The 22,272-nt window shown below is 46.1% G+C and overlaps 1 protein-coding gene across 5 annotated transcripts in view; it reads left to right on the forward strand.

Moving 5' to 3' along the window:
* The window catches only part of NHSL1 (NHS like 1), a 397,692-nt gene that overhangs the window by 360,842 nt on the left and 14,578 nt on the right, over positions 1-22,272 (forward strand). For 4 of the 5 annotated variants that reach the window (XM_033936270.1, XM_033936271.1, XM_033936275.1 and 1 more), the window contains exons 4-5: positions 16,318-16,510; positions 21,255-21,386. In XM_033936270.1, coding sequence (XP_033792161.1) covers positions 16,318-16,510; positions 21,255-21,386 — 325 coding nt within the window. The remainder of the gene's footprint in view (positions 1-16,317; positions 16,511-21,254; positions 21,387-22,272) is intronic. The other variant, XM_033936272.1, reaches the window with a different exon arrangement.

The following is a 22,272-nucleotide window of genomic DNA, read 5'->3' on the forward strand; positions in this document are numbered from 1 at the left end:
GCCTCCAAACCAGAGCAATCCTCTTTCTCTAAATTCCTTAGGGAAATGTCAGCAGCTCTTTCCATCCCCTTAGAGTCCGACTCTAAGAAGTCTCAGGCTTTCCTCGATGCCCTAGACTTTGAGCAACCTCCCAAGGAATTTCTAAAGTTGCCCGTCCACGACATCTTACGGGAAACTTTCTATAAGAACTGGGAGACTCCCCTCACTGTTCCCGGAGCCCCTCGTAAATTGGATAGCTTGTACCGGGTTATCCCAATCCCAGGGTTTGACAAACCTCAATTGCCCCATGAGTCCCTCCTGGTGGAATCTACTTTGAAAAAATCTCAGGGTTCCAGTGTATATGCCTCCACCCCTCCTGGCAGAGAGGGAAAAACCATGGATAAATTTGGTAAGCGCCTTTTCCAAAATTCCATGCTAGCCAATAGAGCCAACAACTACACCTTCCACTTCTCCTTCTACATGAAGCATATGGTGCAACAGCGCTCCTCCTTACAGAAATATCTTCCTGAACGTAAGGTCCCTCTGTTCCAGCAACAAATTTCCAGCCTCCTCCAACTCAGGAAATTTATGGTTCGCTCCATCTACGACTCATTTGAACTAACCTCTCGCGCCTCTGCCATGGCGGTGGCCATGCGCCGTTTGGCATGGCTGAGAGTCTCTGACCTAGACATTAACCACCAGGACCGCCTGGCTAACGCACCTTGTCTGGGCGATGAACTCTTCGGAGAGTCCCTGGACTCAACAACCCAGAAACTCTCAGCACATGAGACCAGGTGGGACACTCTGACCAAACCTAAAAAGAAGACTCCACCTGCTCGTCCCTACAGACAACAGTCTTCTTACCAGCGTAGGTTCTCGGCCAGACCTCTCAATCCGCCTCAACAACAGTCTCGCCGTCCTCGCTACCAACATCAGACTCAGGCTCGCCCACAGACTCAACCTGCCAAACCTCCTCCTTCATCTAAGCCGTCTCAACCCTTTTGACTCTTTTCTCCAGAGCATAGCCATTCTCCCACCATCGCTGCCTCTCCCTCAACCTATCGGAGGACGTCTTCAGCTTTTCCTCAGCCGTTGGGAGGTCATCACTTCGGACCAGTGGGTCCTCAACATCATTCGCCACGGCTACTCTCTCAACTTCCAGACTCTTCCACCAGACAATCCTCCCGTAGAGTCTGCTTCTCACTCCTCCCAAACCCCCCTCCTCCTGAGGGAGGTCCAATCCCTCCTTCTCCTCAATGCCATCGAAGAGGTACCTCCGGACCAAAGGGGTCAGGGATTCTACTCCCGCTACTTCCTGGTCCCCCAAAAAACAGGAGACCTTCGTCCCATCCTCGATCTCAGGGACCTCAACAAGTGTCTAGTCAAAGAGAAGTTCAGAATGCTCTCCCTAGCCACGCTTTACCCTCTTCTCTCCCACCACGACTGGCTATGATCCCTAGACCTCAAGGAGGCCTACACTCACATTCCAATCCATCCGACTTCACGTCGCTACCTACGGTTCCAGATACAGCACCATCACTATCAGTACAAAGTGCTACCCTTTGGCCTCGCATCATCGCCCAGAGTGTTCACCAAGTGCCTTATTGTGGTGGCGGCCTTCCTCAGGTCTCACGACCTTCAGGTGTTCCCCTACTTAGACGATTGGCTGGTGAAAGCACCTACGTCTCCGCTTGTACTTCAAGCCACTCATCACACCATCTCGTTCCTCCATCTCTTGGGTTTCGAGATCAACTACCCCAAGTCGCATCTGCTTCCCACACAGCGACTTCAGTTCATTGGAGCAGTTCTCGACACCACTCTAATGAGGGCATTTCTCCCCTCCGACCGCCATCGAACTCTGCTCCACCTCTGCCGTCAGGTGCTCCTTCATCACTCCATTCCAGCTCGGCAGATGATGATCCTCCTGGGCCACATGGCTTCGACGGTCCATGTACTTTTTCTGGCGCGACTCCACCTCAGGACACCTCAGTGGACTCTAGCCAACCAATGGTCACAGACCACCGATCCTCTTTCTCATCCCATCTCTGTGACATCGTCTCTTCGGCAATCTCTTCAATGGTGGTTGAACTCCTCCAATCTTTCCATGATCATAACCACAGATGCCTCCCCCTATGCATGGGGCACTCACCTGGGAGATCTTCGCACCCAGGGACTCTGGACCCCTCAGGAGCGTCAACATCACATCAACTTCCTCGAACTCAAGGCAATGTTCTATGCTCTCAAGGCCTTCCAGCACCTTCTCTACCCTCAGGTTCTTCTCCTGTGCACAGACAACCAAGTCGCCATGTACTACATAAACAAGCAAGGCGGCACCGGATCTCCCCTCCTCTGTCAGGAGGCCATCCGCATCTGGACCTGGGCCACGGCCCACAGTCTCTTCCTCAAGGCTGTCTATATCCAGGGCGAACAGAACTCCCTGGCCGACAATCTCAGCCGCATCCTTCAACCTCACGAGTGGACCCTGGATCCTCCCACACTCCACTCCATCTTTGCTCTCTGGGGCACTCCTCAGGTGGACCTCTTTGCAGCTCCTCACAACCATCAGCTGCCCCAGTTCTGTTCCAGACTCTTCTCTCCTCATCGTCTGGCCCCGGATGCATTCCTGCTCGACTGGACGGATCGGTTCCTCTATGCCTTTCCTCCCCTACCTCTGATGTTGCGGACGCTCTTCAAACTCCGCAGGGATAGAGCCACCATGATCCTCATCGCCCCTCGGTGGCCTCACCAACACTGGTTCTCCCTCCTGCTTCAGCTCAACTCCAGGGAGCCCATTCCTCTTCCTGTGTTTCCTACTCTACTTACACAGCAGCATCAGTCTCTACTACATCCCAATCTGTCCTCGCTCCACCTGACAGCTTGGTTTCTCTCGGGCTGACCTATCCAGAGAATCTGTCTCAGCCTGTCCGTCGTATTTTGGATGCTTCCAGGAAACCGGTCACCCTCCAATGTTACCATCAGAAGTGGACCCGGTTCTCCTCTTGGTGTCTCCTTCATCATCACAATCCCACCTCACTGGCGGTGGAAACTGTACTGGACTATTTGCTCTCTCTCTCCGACGCTGGCCTCAAGTCGACCTCAATCAGAGTCCACCTCAGTGCTATCACTGCGTTTCATGAGCCTATCCTCGGAAAACCTCTTACGGCTCATCCCCTGGTTTCCCGGTTCATGAGAGGCCTCTTCAATGTCAAACCACCTCTGAAGCCTCCTCCAGTCGTCTGGGACCTGAATGTGGTTCTATCAGCCCTCATGAAACCTCCATTTGGGCCTCTTGCCACAACTTCACTCAAATTTCTTACGTGGAAGGTGCTTTTCCTCATTGCCATCACCTCTGCCAGGAGGGTTAGTGAGCTGCATGCACTGGTTGCCGACCCACCTTTCACTGTTTTTCACCATGACAAGGTGGTTCTGCGTACCCATCCTAAATTTCTGCCTAAGGTGGTCTCGGACTTCCACCTCAACCAGTCCATTGTATTGCCTGTTTTCTTCCCTAAGCCCCATTCCCATCCTGGGGAACAGGCGTTACACTCGCTGGATTGTAAGCGTGCCCTTGCATACTACCTTGATCGTACCAGGGCTCACCGCTCGTCTCCTCAGCTCTTTCTGACCTTCGATCCTAACCGTCTAGGTCGTCCTGTCTCTAAACGGACGCTTTCCAACTGGCTTGCTGCCTGCATTGCGTTCTGTTATGCTCGGGCCGGTCTCTCACTGGAAGGTGCTGTCACGGCCCACAGGGTCAGAGCTATGGCTGCTTCTGTGGCTTTCCTCCGCTCCACACCTATCGAGGAAATCTGCAAGGCTGCCACTTGGTCCTCAGTTCACACGTTCACTACTGTCTGGATGCCTTCTCCAGACGGGATGGACTCTTCGGCCAATCTGTGTTACAAAATTTATTTTCCTAATGGCCAACCATCCCTCCTCCCTCTCTGTTAGCTTGGAAGTCACCCATACGTTAAGAATATGCTGCCTGCTTGTCCTGGGATAAAGCACAGTTACTTACCGTAACAGGTGTTATCCAGGGACAGCAGGCAGATATTCTTAAGTCCCACCCTCCTCCCCGGGTTGGCTTCTTAGCTGGCTTATCTTAACTGGGGACCACGCACTCCTCCGTCGGGCGGGAAGGCACTCGCGCATGCACGGTGCGGCCAACTAGAACTTTCTAGTTAAAAAGGTCCGTACCGCGGCTTCGTCGGTGACGTCACCCATACGTTAAGAATATCTGCCTGCTGTCCCTGGATAACACCTGTTACGGTAAGTAACTGTGCTTTTTCTGTCCCTAGTTGGCTCGCAAGCTAAACTTTTTTTTTTTCCCTGGGACTTGCCCAGGATCACAAGGAGCTTCAGTGGAATTTGAACCCAGTTCCTCAGGATCACAGCCCACTGCACTAGCCATTAGGCTACTCCTACGCAGTACTGGAGGATGTGCCATTAAAGACAGAAAAGCCAATTTTGAGGGATTTACCACTCTTAGTTTGTTCATATTTTCCTGTCAAGCTCTGTTCTTCTGCTAATTGCCTTCTTTAAATCCATTTTCTCCCTTTTTTTTATTTTTCTTTTCCTCAGGCCTACCTTGTGAATCCTTTCTTCTTTCTCTGGCCTAATCAAATTGCTCCCTTACCCTCTCTCCCTCCACTCACCCTTTCACTTTGTTTGCTTTCTCAGCTTTCCTCCCTCCACATATCAATGTCATGTATCTCCTTTTCTTTATATCGGCATCTGGCCTTCCTTCTTCTATGTCCCAGCCAGCTACTTCTCTTTGCTTTCACCGGCAATGTCTCTACTCCCTCTCAGTTGAATACAGCAGTACTCCCCAATATGATCCCCAATATGAGTCCTGGCACAGGTTTCTTGAACTATTGGAGTTTGCAGTGAATGGAGGTGGGAAGAAATTGGAGTGTAATAAAGTTAGGGGTGAGGAGGTGCTGGAGCAGGAAATACATACTCAAAAATACCACCGATGGCAATGTTAGAAATCATTTAGACAAAGATGAGCTTGAGCACAGTTATTTTGAAAACTTGTCTTGCCAACTAAGTTTGAAGACTCAGATGAAAAAAAAAATCAAAGGTCCCTAGTTTCTTGATCCTTAGAGAAAGGGTGATCCAAGCAGTCCTGGGGGAATGTGACATAATAAAATAAAAAAAATTCTGCATCAATATTTTTAAAGTTCCACCTACTTCATCTGTAATTATTTGTACTGAAGAACCCTAATAGAAGCCTTGGCTCATCCTTTACCCAGCTTTGATATTCCGCCTCCTGAAGTTCTCTTTCCATCTTGGCTTACTCTTGATCTCCCTTCTGGCAATTTTATAACCTCTCCCTTTTCTCTCTTGGACTCCTAGTTCTTTTTCACCCTCTCCCCCAGCTTTCCTTCCCATTCTGCTTCTCTATTTTCTGTCCTTTAACCCCTACCAAGATCCCCAGTATGTGCTCTTTGTGTGTTCCAGTTCTCCCCACCCATCAGCAAGACCCTGCTCCAAAGCTCACTCTCCCTCCTTCCCTTCAGGTTTATTCAAGTTTCTGGGCAGCTTACAATCTAAAAACATAAAGGGATAGAGTAACACAGTATAACCAGACAGAGAATTGAAGGTTGAGGGTGGAACTTCCCTTCCTCTGAGTTCCCTCCACTAAATGGCAAATAATCTTCAACTCGCCCTCTACTTCCCCTCCCCTACACAAGCCCACCATGTTCTCTGTTCAGTGGTGTATCTTCCTCTGCCATCCACTTTCAGACTTGCTTTGAACTGTGCAGCTATATGGTGTCCTGTGTGGCTCAAATTAGCAATCGGGCCTAAGGCAGCAGAGGAAAAGGAGGATGCCCTGCTGTATGATTGGGAGTGTGTGGGGTGGAGGGGGGTGGACAGGAAACATATGGCCATCACAGCTTTTGCTGCATTCTTATTCTTATGCAAAATTAGATATTGTCAGAATTAACCCTCAGAAGTGTGAATTGGGAATCTCGGTGATTGGAAGTATGATGTAAGCCACTCTCTGAAAGGAAGTTTAAAATGGCACCCATAACACTGCTTGTCTTAGTGTAACCTGCAGGCAGGCCAGCTAAGAAAGAGGTGCTTAGCTGTAGTGGAGCATTTGCTTGTGCAGAGTAGGGAGCGTCTGATGGCAGAAAATGTTTTCCTACAGAATAGCGATGGGGCTACAGGAGCAGTTCCTTCTCTTATAAGACCAGTAGAAAAGGGACCATGCCTCAGGACAGGGAAAAGAGCCCGTTGTGGTTCTACTGTACTCCCCACTAGTGCTGGTATTGAGGAAACTAATGGTGATAGGTTGTTAGTGGTCTTCACACATTCGTGAAAATATGTCCACTGCATGTTAAATGTAAGTCTGTCATGTGGCATTCTTGTGACTGTTCTCACTTTTCTTTGTCTTTGTCTTTCCTTCTCCTTTCACTCAACAGTTCTGCCTGCTAGGCTGCATCCCTCACTCTTGCCCTAGCATCTGCTGTTACTTGGTTCCATGGAGCGTCAAGGTATCTGGCACTTCAATGTAGCATCGAACTGCCCAGCCTCTTTAGCATTAGCATGTCTCAAGCTCTGCTTTTACTTCAAGAACTAAAATATTAAACAACAGATTCTGTTAGTATACCATGTACTTCAGACGTGTAATTTCTCTACCCTCTCACTCGCTTGTCATTTTACAGCTCATAACCACTGCATAATAAAAAGTTGACTTGCACCCTTCCCCATCTGTAATGCTTGTGCTCATATTGATAGAAGATCCTTCATTTGCATTGTGGACTGCAGACATAATTGAAAAAAAAAAAATGCATGTTAAAGAAATTGTGACATGAAAAAATATCAGAGTACTGGATAGGAGTGGAGTTTTTCTCCCTTTTTCAAGGGAGGAATTGTAAAAGGAATGCATGTTTTGGTTTGGCACACTATGGGGGCCCTTTTACTAAAGCTTGGCATGTACTAAATGCTAAGAAGCCCCTAGATGTAAAATGGGCTTCTTAGCTTTTAGCGAGCCCTAATTCCATTAGCAGGTGCTACGCTTTAGTAATAGAGCCCCTATGTCACATCCCTATCCTAGCAAATTGTGTTTGATATCCATGAAATCGGAATTGGTCTACAACAGCCTTTTGCCATTGTAAAGCAAGTATAAGGAGTCACATTTCTTTGCACTGATAATAACGATCCTTTGCGCCAATGGTGGTAAACTTGGAATTATTTGGTTCTATTGCATTGGTAAGCCAGGGCTATGTTCAGTGACATGATTTGAGGGAGGAAAGGTGCAAGTACTGGTATACTGTGGACGTGGCAGGAGTTTGAGGCAGATGGCATAGCAACCAATAATTCAGAGTAAAAATTTCACAGAAGGGGAAGAATAGCATTAATCATGGCTCCGGAATATCTGGCATGCATGAGTCTATCAAGAGCACATGTGAGCCTGACCCAGTGACTGAGGTGGTGAGGTCTGAGCCATGTGGAAGGTTCTTGGTTTGAAACCTGAGTCAGGTCAGTCGAAGCTGGGGACACTACAGAGACAGTGTTCATGGTCCCTCAGTGTGGAGGAAGTTGCTTAAGAAGGAGCCCTGCTAAGTGCCTATTGCCCAGAACCATCACTGCAATGGCCACACTATTTTAGTTGTAGAATACAAAATAGAGAAAAATCTCTAGATATTTGCAAAGAGAAGCTCATAGTGTTGGTTCCCAATTCTGATTCCATTTGAACTTCAAGTACAGAAGAGCAGGGGGAAACCTCAAGGTAAAAAAAATACCTTATTTTTTTGCACTATAGCACTATAAGACACACCTGACCATAAGACGCACCTAGGTTTAGAGGTGGAAAGCCAAGAAAAAAACATTCTGAACTAAATTATGTGCTAATATAGTTAATAAAATATACCAAGCTCTGCACCCAACCCCCTGCCCTACCAGGCTATGCAGCCAGCCCCTCTCCATGCCAGGCTCTGTATCCTGTCCCCCCCCTCTGGTGGTCTAGTGGTAGGCTGGGACAGGAGGGATCCGTCCCAGCTGACTAACAATTTTTATCTCCCCCCTGGTACCTTTTAAAATTATGGTGGTCCAGCAGTGTATCAGCAGGAGTGAGCTTTCCTTGCTCCTGCCCCTCCCTGGCTGCCTCATCACAAGCTTTTTGTGCTCCTGCCTGGCTCCGCGCTGCTCCCTGAATGGCTCCCCTGAATGGCTTCTGCCTTGTGCGCCGCTGGCCACAAGATATGATGAGGCAGCCATCCAACGAGGGAGAGGAAGGAGCACGGAAAGTTTGCTCCTGCTGATACACCGCTGGACCACCATAATTAAAAAAGGTACTGGGGGGGGTTAAAAAATTGTTATATTCACTCCATAAGACTCAAACATTTCTACTCACTTTGAGGGGGGGAAAAGTGCATCTTATGGAGCGAAAAATACAGTAATTGAATTTAAAACTTAAAAATGGCAAGTTTTGGATCTTCAGACACTCTTTAATCTTGTCTGCAACAGATAATGTCTCAGTATTAGCTAATCCACAAAAGCCCTTTTTTTCTCCACAGAAGTTTCCTGAAATAGGCAGGAGTAAAAGGCATGATGTCTACTGCATTGTCGGCTTTAGATTGACATCTGATTGTAAAGATCTAGAAGTAGATAAAAGGAACAATGGACTTGAGTGACTTTAGCATTCCTCCATGACCTTAAGTTATAGTCAGATCAATGTTTATAATATCCAATCTAGGAGTGGAAAATAGGTAGAAAACTTGAGTACCAACCAAAATGTTGAGGAGCCAAGAAAAAAGGATGGGACTTCAGGTTTTAATTATTTTAAATTTAATATTAAACATAGTAACACAAAAATCAGACTTGATATGAGACGAACACAGGTAATAAATATGATCCTGATGCACATAATTTTTTTACTTGGATGAACCTCTATACTTATTCACTTTGATCACACCTTACACCCTTTCTGGTATGTTTACATTCAGTTGATTCCAATAGGTTGGCTTTACCCAGCCCAAAACTTGCTACTTATGAATCAACATGTAATTCTATTTTCTATCACCAAAACTATGACATGATCTTTTCCCACACATTTGTTCAGAAATTTATTTTCCCAAATTCAAATCCCTACTTAAGACACATTATTTTATGCAGGCCTTTCCAACATAGATTTTCCAGTGGGGTGACTGAATACTCGATACAGCAGTAGAAGTTAACTTTTATTATTATTATTATTATTATTGGTGGTGGTGGTGGTATTTGTCTGACTCTTGTTGCACAAGTGGTCTAGCTTGGATGTGGTAGTCTTTCCTATCTGAATACTGTATATGGAGTTCCTAATTCTACTTGTTTTTAATTATTAATTTCGTACACTGCCTAGATATATGCAGATAGTATAGAACAGACGGTATAAAAAGTCTAACTAACAAACAATAAAGAATATTATACCAAAAGTTCAAGATGAAATCAGAAAGCCAATCAAATCAATCCATTTTATTTATTTAATACATTTATAACCCACTTACAACTAAGCAACTTACATTAATTCGCATATATAATGCAATAGACAAACATCCTTAACCATAAAATACATTTGTGAATCATCGTAAAAATCATTTAACAATAGCTTACTTGTAATAAATTCAAAAAGTTTGTCTAAAGTGACCAGGAAGGCTTTCATTTCAATCATATATTCCAAACAAATATATACAAGAAGAAAGGAGTTTATACAAAATGTAAAACTATAAACCAAAAAATCAAAATGAATACTATCCTATAAAATAAAAAAATGAGAAGGCCCAACTGTATCTGCAAAAAACCTAAAGTTGCTGAAAATCTTAAATAGAATGCCAAAACGTTGGCAAATTACATTGGGAGAGAGACACCTCTCACCATCGCCCCGGAGGGGGGAGGGTGATATTATAAAAGTGGTTTTGTGACTATATTTCACCTAACATCAATTTCTATGGGAGAGACCCTCAGTATCAGGGAACTGGAATGAATAAATCAAACTTATAACAGTATCCCTCATGCTGTCAACTCTTCTGAGGACTATTATAACAGCCCAAGTGAGTTCGCCTGATACATCATAATGTCTCCACCTTTTAATAATGATGTGAAGCAAAAAAATCAAACTCCAAGTCAAAAAAGTGAACAATATATATAAACATCTAGCATTCATTCACCCTTCTTTCTCATGGGAAAGTCTTCAATTTTCAGTAAACCCTACATACTATTCATATATCCAAGCACAATGAAAAAATGTTTGTAAATGTTCTTTGGATGCAGGAGACGCATTTGGCGTCCCATTTAAAGCTTGATCAGATGTGTTACACCCTGAGGCAGCAGATTTGTGAAACACTGGCCACCATTGGTGTACCAATCAACAGAAGATAAGTTGAAAAGCATTTTCTTATATCTTTTAATGTCTTCTCTAAGTACAGCACAGCACAGAGGTTTTTTTCATTTGATGGAGGGTTTTTTTTGCCAATGAGGTGATCGCTTAACCACCTTGAAACCACTTTTGTGGAGGTGGGAGGGCCCTTATCAGGCTTTTTCCTCCTTTTATAAATCGGTATTAAGTCTGTACTGTGTTGACATTGCACCACTTGACATTGTGCATTTTTTATAGTGAAAGTGTTTTCGTATTATCATTGACTTTTCACAATATCTGAGTCTTTTTTGGTTGTGTATAAATGTTCAACACATGAAAAAACGTTAGACTTATCTGTGTTGAAGAGAAAGTCTGTAATTTGCCCGACAGAGCTCTGTTTCGCTGTCTTCTTCAGGAGCTGAACCCCCTCTGTTTCACATCTTCCAAAACATTGCACATTCTGAACGATGAAAAAATCTATTCAAAGAAAAGCATTGGAGATGAGCTCTCAATGGTTTTACTCCCTCTGTAGCCTAATCTTTAGGCTGTCATAATAGTCCTCAGAAGAGTTGTCAGCCCGGGGGATACTGTTATAAATTTGATTTATTCATTCCAGTTCCCTGATACTGAGGTCTCCCCCATAGAAACTGATGTAAGGTGAAATATAGTCACAAAACCACTTTTATCATATCACCCTCCCCCCTCCGGGGCTATGGTGAGAGGTGTCTCTCTCCCCATGTAATTTGTCGACGTTTTGGCCAACAGTATCTGGCCATTTTCTCCAACAAGATCACAAAACAGTATCATTTAATAATGATCTGCTCATTAGATTGAATCAAAATGCATACTCTTAATTGTGCATGCACTTGGAATAGAAAGGAAAAAGATCGTACCCAAAGTCAATGTCTGAGGATGCAGTTGCAAAATCTCCTTTCTCAGACTGAGTCCTGGGGATAGAGTTCAGGAAAAACAAAAATTTTACAGCCATAGAAGAAGGCTTCTGATTTTAAATTTTAACCGCTGAAAATTAATACCTCAGTGCAAAAGAAGGTGTATGTGTGGGGGGTGGTTTGTGCCAGTTAATACATCCCATCCATTATTTTGTCTTACCTTGTATCCTCCACCAAACTTATGTGCCTTCTAAAACTAAACTAAACTAAACCTTAAGTTTTTATACCGCATCATCTCCACAGAAGTAGAGCTCGGCACGGTTCTAGTTTCCCAATGCTTTAGTTTATTCCATGTTTTTAATATATTCATTGCTCTGAGTTCTTAGGAGCATGTGGCTACTTAACAAAAGATGTGTAAGCAGCTCTCTCATCCTTAAAGTTTTAGAAGCATGACAGCAGATAAGAACCCATCCAATGTGCCCATCTTCAACATCCACTATCTCCTCCTCTCCCTAAGAGATCCCAGTTGCCTGTCCCATGCTTTCTTAAATTCAGACACAGTCCTCATATCTACCATCTCCACTGAAATGGTTATTCCATGCTTCTACACCTTTTCCATAAAAGGTATTTCATTAGATTAATCCTGAACCTATAACTTCTTAACTTCATCCTTTGTCCTTTCATTCCAGAGTTTTACTTCATTTGAAAATGGCTCACCGCTGTACAGTTAAACAGGTGTAGGAACCAAAAAAGGACCCTTGCTGTACACCAGGGGTGTCAAAGTCCTTCCTTGAGGGCCGCAATCTAGTCGGGTTTTCAGGATTTCTACAATGAATATACAGGAGATCTATTTGCATGAACTGCTTTCATTGTATGCTAATAGATCTCATGCATATTCATTGGGGAAATCCTGAAAACCCGACTGGATTGTGGCCCTCAAGGAGGAACTTTGACACCCCTGCTTCACACCAAGGAGTTTGCTTCTTGCTACAGTCAGGGGAAGTTCCCTGTGTATTTTTTTTTTGTCTACTCTGTCCTGTCTTTTGTCCTATTTTTTGTCCTGTCCTGTTTTTTGTCTACTCTGTCCTGTCTTTTGTGGTTGGTTGCAGTAGGACAAATGTTGTTTCCAATGCAATAGGCAAGACATTTTATCCCCTTGGCCGTGTGCCATCTGCAGAAGGAATCCACTCTGGATTTTTTTTGTTCTCTGTACCTCTGCTCTGCTTCGCTGGGATCCTTCGCTCCCTCTACAGTTTTTACCATTTGCCTGCAGGAGTGTTGTTTGCACTGCTCTTCACTATTTATTTTATTTGGAGTACCGTATTTTCGCGGATATAACGCGCGCGTTATACGTGATTTTACGTACCGCGCATACCCCTCGCGCGTTATATGCCTGAGCGCGGTATACAAAAGTTTTTAAACATAGTTCCCACCCCGCCCGACGCCCGATTCACCCCCCCAGCAGGACCGCTCGCACCCCCACCCCGAACGACCGCTCGCACGCGCTCCCACCCGCACCCGCATCCACGATCGGAGCAAGAGGGAGCCCAAGCCCTCTTGCCCGGCCGACTCCCCGACGTCCGATACACCCCCCCCCCCCGGCAGGACCACTCGCACCCTCACCCCGAAGGACCGCCGACTCCCCAACAATATCGGGCCAGGAGGGAGCCCAAACCCTCCTGGCCACGGCGACCCCCTAACCCCACCCCGCACTACATTACGGGCAGGAGGGATCCCAGGCCCTCCTGCCCTCGACGCAACCCCCCTCCCCCCAACGCCCGCCCCCCCCCCAAGAACCTCCGCCCGTCCCCCAGCCGACCCGCGACCCCCCTGGCCGACCCCCACGACACCCCCACCCGCCTTCCCCGTACTTTGTGTAGTTGGGCCAGAAGGGAGCCCAAACCCTCCTGGCCACGGCGACCCCCTAACCCCACCCCGCACTACATTACGGGCAGGAGGGATCCCAGGCCCTCCTGCCCTCGACGCAAACCCCCCTCCCTCCAACGACCGCCCCCCCCCAAGAACCTCCGACCGACCCGCGACCCCCCTGGCCGACCCCCCCACCCCCCTTCCCCGTACCTTTGGAAGTTGGCCGGACAGACGGGAGCCAAACCCGCCTGTCCGGCAGGCAGCCAACAAAGGAATGAGGCCGGATTGGCCCATCCGTCCTAAAGCTCCGCCTACTGGTGGGGCCTAAGGCGCGTGGGCCAATCAGAATAGGCCCTGGAGCCTTAGGTCCCACCTGGGGGCGCGGCCTGAGACACATGGTCGGGTTTGGCCCATGTGCCTCAGGCCGCGCCCCCAGGTGGGACCTAAGGCTCCAGGGCCTATTCTGATTGGCCCACGCGCCTTAGGCCCCACCAGTAGGCGGAGCTTTAGGACGGATGGGCCAATCTGGCCTCATTCCTTCGTTGGCTGCCTGCCGGACAGGCGGGTTTGGCTCCCGTCTGTCCGGCCAACTTCCAAAGGTACGGGGAAGGGGGGTGGGGGGGTCGGCCAGGGGGGTCGCGGGTCGGTCGGAGGTTCTTGGGGGGGGGCGGTCGTTGGAGGGAGGGGGGTTTGCGTCGAGGGCAGGAGGGCCTGGGATCCCTCCTGCCCGTAATGTAGTGCGGGGTGGGGTTAGGGGGTCGCCGTGGCCAGGAGGGTTTGGGCTCCCTTCTGGCCCAACTACACAAAGTACGGGGAAGGCGGGTGGGGGTGTCGTGGGGGTCGGCCAGGGGGGTCGCGGGTCGGCTGGGGGACGGGCGGAGGTTCTTGGGGGGGGGCGGTCGTTGGGGGGAGGGGGTTTGCGTCGAGGGCAGGAGGGCCTGGGATCCCTCCTGCCCGTAATGTAGTGCGGGGTGGGGTTAGGGGGTCGCCGTGGCCAGGAGGATTTGGGCTCCCTCCTGGCCCGATATTGTCGGGGAGTCGGCGGTCCTTCGGGGTGGGGGTGCGAGTGGTCCTGCCGAGGGGGGAGAAGAATCGGACGTCGAGGGGGGGCATCAGGCTTTCAGGATGGGGACAGGACTTCAAGGGGGGACAGGCAGACCTTCAAGGGGGGACAGGCAGACCTTCAAGGGGGGACAGGACTTCAAGGGGGACAGGCACGGAGAGGCGGGGCAGTGCACCGAAAGTCAGGGCGGGTGAACGGTGAGTCGGGGCAACCAGAGGAGAGTCGGGGCAGTGCACCGAAAGTCGGGGTGAGTCGGGGCAACCAAAGGAGAGTCGGGGCAGTGCACCGAAAGTCAGGGTGAGTCGGGGCAACCAGATGAGAGTCGGGGAGGGCGAAAGGAGAATCGGGGTGGCCAGAGGAGAGTCGGGGAGAGCGAAAGGAGAGTCGGGGTGGCCAGAGGAGAGTCGGGCAGCATGCGCGTTATATGCCTGAGCGCGGTATAGAAAAGTTTTTGTACATATCATCGTGATTTCTGCGCGCTATACCCCTGTGCGCGTTTTACAATGGTGCGCGTTATATCCGCGAAAATACGGTATATTTTTTGTCCCTTTTTCAGAGTTTCTGGTGCTCAGAGCGGTTATTCAGCTCTGTCTGCATTAAAATTACAAGACTTCAGGCCAATCCCAGGTGGTACCTGTCAACCAGCCTGCATTTACTTCACAGGAGCCCGGGGCCGTCTCCACCTTTCTCCTACCGACCGCAGGTTCGAGCACAGGCTGTTTGGCATACCTAGGAGACTCGTCGGTGTCTCACGGGTTGTCAGCTGCGTCTCCTTCCCATCCCTGAGCATGTCTGTCGATCCGCAGGGGTTCAGGTACAGCACAACATGTGCACTAGAGAATGACACGGTGACAAAATTCATCACCGTTCCCGTCCCCGCGGATAACCGCGGGAAACCATCTTCATGTCATTCTTTAAGGAGAGAGGGAAGAATCAGAGTATGAATGGCCACAACCACTGATCCGCAAGCGTTGCTTTGAAGAATGCTGGTGTAGAAGGACTGAGGTTGAAATAGACACTAGAAAATGACATGGGATTATTTCCCACGGTTATCCGCGGGGACAGGAACGGTGATGAATTTTGTCACCGTGTCATTCTCTAATGCACACACACAGCGGGGGAAGAATATCCAGCTCAATGATTCTTTACTGTTGGATTCTGGCTGCCCACCAGCAGAGTGAGGACTCTTCACAGGACTTCCCCCTCCTCCTGTCCCAGGCATGGTCTTCCCTGAGTCCTGCCTGGCTGCCTCTCATTATGGTTCAGAAAGAAAAGGAGGACCCCAGCCCCACTTTACATCTTTATTATTGCAATACTTCCACTTTAAGCATGTAACATACTATGCTCTTTCCAGCATACAGATCCTATGAGGACATCAAAGGTTTAGGAACATTTAAGGTTTAGGCTTCCCATCACAAACCAGAATCTTAGCTAATATGCCACAGGGAAACTACTGAGGTTTGGTGGGGGGGGGGGAAGTTTGTACAATGGCAACCTGTCTCCCATATACATTACTGAGATTGTAGAGAATATTTTGTCCATGTTCTGATTCCATACTGTACATTTATACAGTAGTTGGAAATCTTTATTAATAGTTTGTCTTCCTCTGCTTTTATTTTATCACACTTAAGCATATGACTGTGGATCAGTTTTATGACACGTGTTCTAAATCGAGAAAAAAGTGCAAAATTGCAAGCATGATATGAAATTATTGGCTGTCGCTGTAGATTGAGACCCAGAATGGAGAAGGTTGTGTGAACAGATTGGAGCTTGGTGGGGACAGGAAGGGTGGGGGTGGAGGGAGAGTCTGCACCAGAAGATCATTGCACAGGAGGGAGGAAGGAGAGTGCAGGGATAACTGCAGCTTGGGAGAGAGGTGTGATAGGGGCCTAGGGTAGGGGCCTAGGAGAGGAGGAGGTGGCAGCTGTAGTGGCAAACTAGGACCAGGGAGGAATTTTGTGTATTGATAAACCACTGATGGATAAGCCACTAATGGACAAAAAAATTTAAGACCTTTTTTTCTTTTGAGAATAAAGCTAAAAGAAACATGTGGTAAAATCAGGTCTCTGCATATGATCATTACTGCAGATACAGTTTTCATCTGGCCTCATTTTTAGTGTAATTATAAGCTACTGTATATTTATTTAGGTTTTCCTGTTTTTCTTTTTCAGAGTACAGTATCATCTCCAGAAGAGGAAAAGCTCATTGGCATCAAGAGACCCAAGACCCCAGTTCCAGATGATCTTTCCGATATCCACACTCAAACTAACTGGACCAGATCCCTCCCGCTGCCAACACCAGAAGAAAAAATGCGGCAGCAAGCACAGGCCATCCAGACTGATGTGGTCCCTATTAACGTAACTGGTGAGCCCTTTATTTCATGGGAGTTTACAACGAGGAGGAAGATGGGTATTGTAGGGTGGGGTTCAGAAACACAAGAGTGAGACAGGAAGGCTGTATACAAACTGTACCTTGCACACTGACAAGAACATAATACCCCAGTGCAGGAGAAGAGCTGCTAAGCTTGGTGCAGCCACTGTGATGGTTTTTGCACCTGATCACAGTACCTTAAGTTAATTTCTTCCTTTGGGCTTCTGCACTGTGAAATGTTTCTGCCTACTTTGTTCAGACACGTTTGTGAATATGGAATCTGAAGGAATTGGATTGGTGGAGAGCCTCATATATCTTCAGCGCCTGCAAAACAAGTTTTGACTTTGTAGCAAGAAGGTGCATGGCCTATCGTTAATTTTATTCATGACTAATAGAACTGGTGTGCCTTCATCTTCCACCATCACTAATACATATTAACGTCATATGTTTAATTTATAACCATATGTCTAACCTCACAAGCCATGATTTTCTGACCTAACTAGGAAAGCAGTCTGTAGGTCAGTTTCCCAGAATTATCTGTGTATAATTTATACAGAGTTAATTCTGTCAGGTTGCAGGGGACCAGGTTAGATTTGGGTTTTTTTTAGCACCTTAGCTGGAAAAGTTACATGTAGTATCTTTATCAGTGTACACAAACTAGTTGCTTCTTTGGTTAAATTCAAATGGAAATTTTCAAAAGACATGTAAATATCTTCCAAATCGCAAGTGTGAGCCATGTAAGCTCAGCTAGCACGATATTGCGTTGACTCAAACATCTCTTTTAAAGTAACCTTAGTCAGAAATATGAAAAATTACATTGATTTGATTTCAAGCAGTGAAAGTCCTAGATCCTAGAAGAAGGTGGATGTTAAGTTTTAATAAACAGACCTTTAGGACCCGAGTGCAGTAAAAGCAAACATGACACCCCTTTGGCAGGGAGAGCTGATGGTGGTGCTGTCTGTCCTTTGTTCAGATTTCCGTTTTACTCCCTAGCTGAACAAATATCAACATGCATGACACTGCATGTCTGGTACCTAGCCAGGAAAGACAGGGACATGGTGTATTAACATTTTCTGCTGCAGACTTGATGCTCAGCTTTGCACAGAGAAAAAACACTTCATTCCACTATTTTTTATGTAAAAACTGTATCTTATTTGTTTTGTAACACACATGCGCTTACACTTTTCCCTGAAAGCATAAAATCGTATGTACAATTTTTTGCATTAAATGAGTTAAAACTTATATTTCAGTACACTGTTGTGATGTCTTCTTGAGTGCCTAACTCTTGTAATCTTAGTAAAAATTTAACATTTGATATATTATTGGTGATTTATAATGAACTACTGTGTTAGTTTGTAAGCTTTACAATAACTTAGACTCCACCAGAAAATATCTTCAGTATAAAATCTCACTATTTTCTCACAATGCTCTAAATAATTAAGGGACCCTTTTAAGCCCTAACGCACACTTACCCCCCTCCCTTTTATGAAACTGCGCTGGCGTTTTTTAACGTCAGGAGCTGCGCTGAATGCGGTGTGCAGCTCCCGTGGCTCATAGAGTTCCTATAAGCGTTGGAAGCTGCGTGCAGCATTCAGCGCAGCTCCCAGCGTTAAAAACCGCTAGCGCGGTTTCATAAAAGGGGGCCTTAGTGTGTGGAAAACAGGATCTGCCACAAAATGTGTTAGCATTTGTGGTATTTTGCCCGTTAGCGTGCACTAAGCAAGTGTTAACTGTTTAAAAAAAATTGTAGGGAGTGTGTCAAGGGTGGAGAATAGGTGTGGACGCATTAACCAGCTTACTGGTCCTCAAACTTAAGAATATAAGAATAGCCTTACTGGGTCAGACCAGTGGTCCATCAAGCCCAGTAGCCCGTTCTCATGGTGGCCAAGCCAGGTCACTGTACCTGGCCAAAACCCAAGGAGTACCATGCTACCGATCCAGAGCAAGCAGTGGCTTCCCCCATGTCTTTCTCAATAACAGACCTATGGACTTTTCCTCCAGAAACTTGTCCAAACCTTTCTTAAAACCTTGTCCTGGGGGCTTTCCAGCTAGTCAGGTTTTCAGGATATTCACAACGAGTATTCATGAGAGAGATTTGCATGCAATGGAGCTAGTGTATGCAAATCTCTTTCTTGAATATTCATTGTGGATATCCTGAAAATCTGACGGGCTGGGGAGCACCCAGAGCAACTAAGTTGAAGAGAAGTACAATTTATGAATATAAGAACCCAACGTCGCTCTAATTTCAAAACAGTATCTGTTCAACCACAACATTCAGAAGGGAGAGTGACATGTTTCTCGGTGGTTATATCTGCAAGGACTCCCCCCCCCCCTTTAGTGTTTGTCCCTGATGCAGCCATCTAGGTCAGGGGTAGGCAATTCCGGTCCTCAAGAGCCACAAACAGGTCAGGATTTCCACGATGAATATGTATGAGATGGATTTGCATGCACTTCCTCCTTGAGATGCGTATCTTGCACATATTTATTGTGGCTATCCTGAAAACCTGGCCTGATCTAGGTGAAACATGACCACGTTGGGTTCTTGTACTAATAAATTGCACTGCTCTTCAACTTATTTGGTCTGTTTGTTGCATATCTGTCTAACTGACAGATCATTGCCTCTTGTTTCTAGGGAGCACCCAGGACAGGTTTGGGAACCACTGAACTAGCGTGTTTACATTAGCATGCACTAATTGGCTAATGTTGAGTTAACACGGTAAGTGCTCCTGTGTTTTTAAAAAAAAATGAAAAATCCCTAAATACTGCTGGTTTGAATCCAGGCGTTTCACGTGGGGAAAGTCCCACATTAAGACTTGCTAACCCAGATTCTAATGCCCTTTATTAAAGGAGCCCCTTAATGAGGCCTTCAGAAGTTGTCTTCTCAAATGCAAAATAGTAAGCTTGTTCGTTCATTCATAGTCCAAAAGACTCCTCTTATTTGTACACTTTGTCAAAATTCTCAGACATATAAGCAGCCAAAAAAGCTCTACTTATCTTTATTCTTTATTCTGCTGTCACAGAAAATATGTATAAATAAGAGGAGGGTTGTTTGGTTTTTGTTTTTTTTAAACCAATGACTAAAAAAGAATGTGTCGAGAATTGGGTTAAAGATGGGTTAATTTCCGTGTTCCCATTTCTTAATCATTTAGAGCAGTGGTTCTCAACCCTGTCCTAGGGGAACCCCCCCCCCAGCCAGTCAGATTTTCATGATATCCGTAATGAATATGCATGAGAGAGATTTGCATATAATGGAGGAGACAGGCATGCAAATTTGTCTTATGAAATTCATTAGGGATATCTTGAAAACCCGACTGGCTAGGACAGGGTTGAGAACCACTGATTTAGACTAGAGCATTGTGAGAAAGTAGTAAGATGTTTCTGGTGCTATCTACATTAATGGAAAGCTTACAATTGACCTAGTAGTTCATATATCTGTGACTGCCTCTTATTGGGTTATACATTAAACTTCTCATTTTCTCAGTTTCGCATCAAGCGTGCATACACTTTTGCTTTCAGGTGACAATCTATAGAAATAGATATACAACCACTAGTATTCTGACCTGGGTTAAAAGGAGACTTAATCTCCACTAAGCTGCTTTGCTGTCCTGGCTACCGGTGAATATTTCAGGATCTGCTAAGAGAAGTCGTACAGCTTTGAGAAAGATGCATCTAGTCGTGGCCTATGCCATTAATCACTATAGTCTGCAGGTTATATTCTGTGCAGTAGTTGACATTTGAGCAGCTTAGGCATTGCGTTTGTTCTGAGCAGTGGAATGCAGAAATGGCTCTAGAGAGGTGGTGGTCGGCAGCACAAGGAAAAGAACTAGGTAGGCTTTCATGGGGTGTGGGTGACTGCTCTCTGTTCCTTTCAGATTAGGGGGATGCTTGCTTTGTACAGCACTACTGTCACTCTAAGGCTTTTTTGACCTTGTACCATCGTTATAATTCTTTTACCAAACGGATCTTCCTGTTACAAGGATCTAGGTGGGAAGTTTGGGGGGGGGTCACAGGTGACTAGAATGCTTACCTCAGAAATCCCCTGGGATTTTTAAACTAAACACCCCTCCCCAGTTTCCTCCTTGCCCCTTTAAAAATATTTGGGGTCGATATTCAAAGCAATTTAGCTAGGCAGGAGGCTCCTGCCCAGTTAAATGAATTATGTGGAGGCTCTCTGCTGACATTTCAGAGGCACTTAACCCAGATGGAGCTGCTGAACATCAGCTCTAACTTTAGAACTAAGAACCGGAGATTTTGTGGTTTATTTTGGGGGTGTGGTTAATTATTATATATGATTGTATGTTGATATTCAGCTTTTAGCCGCACAGATTAGCGGGACAAATCGGACTGCATAAAACATATCTTTGTCTGATTTCACTTATGCAATTAAGTGCCAAATATTACATTTAATTACACATACCCAGAGATATTCAATGCTGATGTCATTGAATATCCAGGTTTAATGCTGCCAAAAACACACTGACCACCGTCAGCTGAATATTCACCCCACGGTCTGTTGCTAAGATGCCTCATTCCCTTCCTGTCTAAATTAGTAAACCCAAGCCTTATAGTGAAGGGGTGCTGTATTACATCTTCCTTTGCCCTTACTGTGACGTTAAACTAACATCATTCATAAATACCTTTTTGTGGTGGTTTCGCCAGTAATCGCCAGGTAAAAGGTGCATGATGTTAGCCTGCTTGAAAGTAATGTTGCTTTGCTTATTCTACTGCTCTGTATTAGGGGAGACTTTTGACCGCCAGGCCAGCATTCGGCGGTCTCTTATTTATACAGACACGCTGGTAAGACGGCCGAAGAAAGTCAAAAGGAGAAAGACCATTACAGGCATCCCCGACAACATACAAAAGGAGCTAGGTATGGCTCATCAGAACTGTATTACATTCTTCACTCTTCATCCTTCATCCTCACCACCCATCACCACTGAGACTAATGACATCTAGCCATGCTCATGAATCCCAATACAGTCTGATGGCCTGGTCAAGTTCCAAAGCAGTATGTCTGTGCACACTACATTGTTTCTTCAGGAAGCAGGGGAGTGGCATTGAGGGGAGGATTGCATAATTCTGTTAAAGGAATGCATTTTCCCTCATTTTTAAAATCTTACTCCCCACCCCTTTTGCAAAAATGTGAAAGTGTTTTTTTGTTTTTTTTAGCACTGTCCAGTGCACTGAATGCTGTGCACTGCTCCGACGCTCATACAGTTCCCGAGCGTCGGAGCAGCACATAGTATTCAGCTCGCCAGACGGAGCTAAAAACCACTTTCACGGTTTTGTAAAAGGGGGGGGGGTTAATTACAGTACATAAGAATTGAATGTGGTTTTTGAAATTGCACTCATGCACTCCCCCCCTTTGTGATGTATCTACCTTCCAAGGACGGGAATTTCTAAAGAAGACAAGTTACTAAGGGGCCTTTTTACAAAGCTGCAGTAAGCACTAGCACGTTCTTTACCTCAACTGAAAAGGGCTTAGCATGGGATAGGCTAGGCTTCTCACAGTAATTTTGCAATGTGCATGCGCAAACCACACTTTTTTTTAAAAAAAATTTGTATTTTTTTCACCAAGTGGGCATTTCAGTTGGTGTGTCAGCACTCTCACATGCTGATCAGCATATGGTTAACACATAAGCTCCTATCACCTGCAAAATAAGTGACAATAGGACGTTGCACTCTAAAATCTTTTATTAATGGCCAGTGCTAATGGTAGAATTAGCGCAAGGCCATTAATTCCGGAAGTGGAAAAA

Source organism: Geotrypetes seraphini, chromosome 3, assembly GCF_902459505.1.
Source record: "Geotrypetes seraphini chromosome 3, aGeoSer1.1, whole genome shotgun sequence".
NCBI lineage: Eukaryota > Metazoa > Chordata > Amphibia > Gymnophiona > Dermophiidae > Geotrypetes > Geotrypetes seraphini.